The 5,410-nt window shown below is 35.9% G+C and overlaps 1 protein-coding gene across 1 annotated transcript; it reads right to left on the bottom strand.

Annotated features, from left to right (window-relative positions):
• Positions 1-287: 287 nt before the first annotated feature.
• Positions 288-3,708, bottom strand: POMC (proopiomelanocortin). Its single transcript, XM_053708911.1, has 2 exons — positions 3,580-3,708; positions 288-941 (listed from the first exon to the last, which is right to left on the bottom strand). The coding sequence occupies exons 1-2, from the start codon at positions 3,706-3,708 to the stop codon at positions 288-290; spliced, it is 783 nt and encodes a 260-aa protein (XP_053564886.1).
• Positions 3,709-5,410: the final 1,702 nt, after the last annotated feature.

Genomic DNA, 5,410 nt, shown 5'->3' with positions numbered 1-5,410 from the left:
ATTAGGTATGAAAATAATTTAGCAAACCAAAAAACTAGATATTCACTCATAGAAGCATTTCTTTCTTTCCATATGTACAATGTTGCTGTATGGATTTCCTTCAAAGACTTTGATTTTCATTATTTCAGACGGTACATTCAAAGTATGTGAAACAGGAAACACAAAGTGTGATAAACAGCTAGCATCAAAGTAGATTTAGAAGAACTGAGGTCTATATAACTGTATCTAAATGGAACATGCTGGTGCACCTGAAGTTAGCTTTGGAATGCAATCTATATTTATAAGCCTTACTGGGCCTTTTTGTGGGCATTTTTAATAATGGCATTTTTGAAAAGAGTCATTAAAGGTGTCTGACTCCGCTCTGAGGTCATAAAGCCACCATATCTCTTATCTTTAGGAGGACTGCCCCATCGGAAGTGGTGCATCCTATAGTTTCCATTTTTTTTACTTGGAACACCTAGAACTTCATTGTCTTCGAAATCTTCATTTGAGTCAATTTCAGGATAATCAAGTTCAAATGATAACTCTCTTCTTAAATCCATGGGGTAACTTTCAGATGATTCTTCTTCCATTCCATTGGGATAGACCTTAATGGGTCTCCTCTTTCTACCAACTGGCTTTCCCCAACGGAAGTGCTCCATAGAATAAGATCTCTTATTTCCTTGTCTGTCCAGGGCATCCTCTTCTAAATTGCTATCTTGATTGTCCTGACTGTCAGTGGCAGGGAACAAGTTAAAGATGGGGTAATTGGCAATATCTTCCCGCTTGTAACCTGCACTGCTGCCATCACTACCAGTGCTGTTTCTTCTTCCAAATTTATTCCAGCGGAAATGGCTCATGACATACTTTCTAATGTTTTCTGATAGAGGCTGCATATGTCCATTTCCTGGAAAAACAGGTGACTCAGCAGTTAGGTCCGTTTTACACGCTTTGATACAGTCCTGGTAGGAGACAAAATAATATTAAGTAGTAAGCACTGCTAGTAAGTAGGCACTTGTCATGTTTGCTAATGTTCTAGAGTTGCTGCATTAAAGGGATAGTCTAGGCCAAAATAAACTTTCATGATTCAGATAGAGCATGTAATTTTAAACAATTTTCCAATTTACTTTTATCACCAATTTTGCTTTGTTCTCTTGGTATTCTTAGTTGAAAGCTTAACCTAGGAGGTTCATATGCTAATTTCTTAGACCTTGAAGCCCACCTCTTTTCAGATTGCATTTTAACAGTTTTTCACCACTAGAGGGTGTTAGTTCACGTATTTCATATAGATAACACTGTGATCGTGCACGTGAAGTTATCTGGGAGCAGGCACTGATTGGCTAGACTGCAAGTCTGTCAAAAGAACTGAAAAAAGGGGCAGTTTGCAGAGGCTTAGACACAAGATAATCACAGAGGTTAAAAGTATATTATTATATCTGTGTTGGTTATGCAAAACTGGGGAATGGGTAATAAAGGGATTATCTATCTTTTAAAACAATAAAAATTCTGGTGTAGACTGTCCCTTTAATCAAAAACATTATACTAAGGAGATTCAACATTCTAAATATAAACTCAATTCTAGGTGTTAAGTCTCTGCATGTCAACATTTTAGAAAGCATCCGACCACAGGGTATGGCATGTTGGGACATAGGTGACAATATCATGCAAGTAATATGTTATTTCTGCGGCTGCTTAGGGTAACAGCTTTGTTTTAAATTATATTTTTAAATAGGGATTAAATAACTCTAATTAAAACTTGCCCTGTACAATATAAAGCCAGACAGAAAATTACATTTTCTTCATATAGTAAACCATTGTGTTGTGTTTTTTCTTATTAGTGAATAAACTTTTTTAAACACTTATTTCTAATTTTTTAAATAATTTTTGAGCTATCTCCCCTAAGCCTTTAAAAGCTTTTGTAGGTAATATTAACAGTCTTTATTTCCTATAGGGACCACTTGCTACTAATTGACATTGTCCAGTGAATGAAAGATGGAATATGGAACATTTAGAACGTGATTCTCCTACTGCACATTACCCGTTGTCTGTCAGTTCAGGACTTGACTGCTTTTGTGCTATACATTTGAATTGTATAGTACGTAATATTGTCTTTAGCAAAGGGACAGTTAAATTAAACTTTCATTCTCTTGGTATTTTTGTTGAAGAGTAAACCTAGGTAGATTTAGGAGCATGGACATATCTTAAGCACTCTATGGCAGCAGAGTTTGCAGCAATGTATAACATTGTTACAAGCATTGATGTAAACACTCATGCCACAGAGTGCTCAGAACACACTCTTTTGTTCCTGTATAGGTATGCTCCTCAACAAAGGATAACAAGAACACTAAGCATATTTAGCAACACTAGTAAATTGGAAGGTTTTTTGCATAGCCTCTTACTCTCTAGAGTCTGCAGCAGTGTTTCATACAGTTCTTCTCAACGGTCCATCTCTAACCCCTATTTAAAGTGAAGGTAAATTTTCATGAATGAGTGCACGGTTTTTAAAACAGGGACACTTTCTTTCATGATAGTTTACATTGCACCTTTTTCTTCTTCCAAGCCGGACCAGCGATCCCCGCCCGCAGCTGCTCTGATCTTACACAGCAATGATGAAACCCACTTCCTCCAATCATGGCATGGCCTCAGGAAATGCTTGCTCTGCGGGGGGGGGGGGGGATGATTGGAGGAAGCCGGATTCGTCATTGCTGACGTAAGAACAGAGCAGCTGCGGGCGGGGATCGCTGGTCCGGCTTGGAAGAAGAAAAAGGTAAGTATTTTAACAAAACCGCTGCAATGTAAACTATCATGAAGGAAACTGCCCCTGTTTTTAATAATATTTTTAAAAACCGGGCACTCATTCATAAAAATTTACCTTCACTTTAATATTTCATAAACCGAGAAAGAATCCCTGTGCTTTGATCAATATATACAAATGTAACAAATTAAAGGGATATAAAACCCCAATTTTTTTCTTTCATGAATCAGATACAGTATAGCATAGAATGTTAAACACATTTCTAATTTTCTATTATCCATTTTTCTTTTTTATCGTGATATCTTTTGTTGAAAAGCAGGGACGTAAGCTTAGGAGTCGGCACATTTCTGGAGCACTATATGGCAGCAGTTTTACAAGAATGCTATCCATTTGCAAGATCACTAGGTGGCAGCACTATTTCCTGCCATTCAGTGCTCCCAATGCCTACCTAGGTATCTCTTCAACAAAGAATACCATGGGAATGAAGCAAACTTGATAATAGGAGTAAATTGGAAACATTTTAAAAATGGTTTGCTCTGTCTGAATTACAAAAGAAAATGTTTGGGTTTCATATCCCTTTAAGAAAAAAAAAAAGCATGCACTCTTTTTACTTACACTAAAACATTTGAATATGCAATATGTGTTTCTAATCTAAAAATATTCCTACATTTTATTTCTCTATACATTTCAGTTTATATTTTAGAGCTGTTTGTAACACAGTTAAACAGACTCTAAAGTATTCTTCATTGGAGATGATTTTCCTAAATGTGACACAATAGATGTGCTAGTAGGACAGGGACATTGTGACATCACTTAGAATGAATGAAAGTTAGTTTTTTTCTCACCAGAATACCGTCTTCACTTGTTAGGTCGGTGCATCTACTGCTATCCCAGCACTGGCCTTGGACCTCTCCACTATGAAATATAAATGCCCCTAGTGTTGCAAAAATAAAGCTCCAGACTGGGGGCAACATTTTTAGGAAGATAAGCTGTAAAGAAGAGCGTACAAAAATATTAACATAAGTAATAGAAATATTTAAATGCAAAAACACAAATATTATATATACAGAATATATTGTTCAAACATTTATTGCAGTGATTTTTTTTTATTTTTTTATTAAAGGGACAGTCTAGTCAAAATTAAACTTTCATGATTTAGATAGGGCATGCAATTTTAAACAACTTTCCAACGGACTTTTATCATTAAATATGCTCAAACTGTTTTTAAACCGTTGAAAACTGCCTCTTAGCTCAGAGCATTTTGAAAGTTTTTCACAGTTAGACAGTACTAGTTCATCTGTGTCATATAGATAACATTGTGCTCACTCCCGTGGAGTTATTCAGGAGCCTGCACTGTCTGTCAAAAGCACTGAGATAAGGGGGCAATCGGCAGAGGCTTAGATACAAGTTAGTCACAGATGTAAAACATATAATAATATAACTATGTTGGTTATGCAAAACTGGGGAATGGGTAATAAAGGGATTATCTGTCTTTTGAAACAATAAAAATTCTTGTGTAGACTGTCCCTTTAATTAAACAAAACATAATTACACAAGAATGCTGCTACAGTCTTACACTTGAATCACTTATGGATTAGAATATTCTGCCCAATTTTTCATTCTAGTGCAAACGTGGCTTCTAATCCAGCTGAAAAACGTATCAAGAACATAGATTTGTACATGTATTATGTTTAAATGGATACTAAACCCAAATTTATTTCCTTGATGATTCAAATAGAACATGACGTTTTAAGCAACTTTTTAATTTACTCCTATTATCAATTTTTCTTCGTTCTCTTGCTATTTTTATTTAAAAAGCAGGAATGTAAAGCTTAGGAGCCGGCCCATTTTGAATTCAGGACCCTGGATAGTGCTTGCTTATTGGTGATTACAATCAGCCATCCAATAAGCAAGCGTAACCCAGGTTCTGAACAAAAAATGGTCCAGCTCTGAAGCTTTACATTCCTGCTTTTTTAAAATGTGATAATAGGAGTAAACTAGAAAGTTGCCTAAAATTGCATGCTTTATCTGAATCATTAAAGAAAAATTTTGGATTTAGTGTCCCTTTAAAGGGATAAGAAAGTCAAAATTAAACTTGCATGATGACACTTTTAAATTTACTGTTTTTTAATGTACTTTGTTCTCTTGGTAGCCGTTGTTTTTAAATGAATATGTACGTATCCTACGCTAGTGGGAGTTAGTTGGTGATTGGTGCCTGCACACATTTTGTCTCTTGTGATTGGCTGGCTAGATGGGATCAGCTAACTCCCAGCAGTGCATTGCTGCTCCTTAACCAAAGGACATCAAGAAAATGAAGCAAATTTGATTGTTAATTTACATTTGCATTAGCTGAGTATAAAAAATATGTCTGGTGACAAAAGCTAAAAAGTCTCGCCAGCACTGCGCGGTCCCTCAAACTATTTTATAAAGGAACGTTTTAGCTTGAGTGCAATTTATTTCACTATCAAGTTTCTGTGTGAAAGGGGACATCTACGTCACAATATAATGCTCAAAAAAAGCCCCCAAAGATTTTGCACAATTTCTCTCCATGGTGAAGAGCTTTTGCTTAACATGGCCTAAGTTTGTTATAGCCCACAGCATTTACTATGTGACCTGAATTTCAGGAGAGTGACTATTTCCAGCAAACTAAAGAATGTGACAAAAACCAACTGATAT

Source organism: Bombina bombina, chromosome 4 (assembly GCF_027579735.1).
Source record: "Bombina bombina isolate aBomBom1 chromosome 4, aBomBom1.pri, whole genome shotgun sequence".
Taxonomy (NCBI): domain Eukaryota; kingdom Metazoa; phylum Chordata; class Amphibia; order Anura; family Bombinatoridae; genus Bombina; species Bombina bombina.
This window is presented reverse-complemented; position numbering and strand designations above follow the sequence as displayed.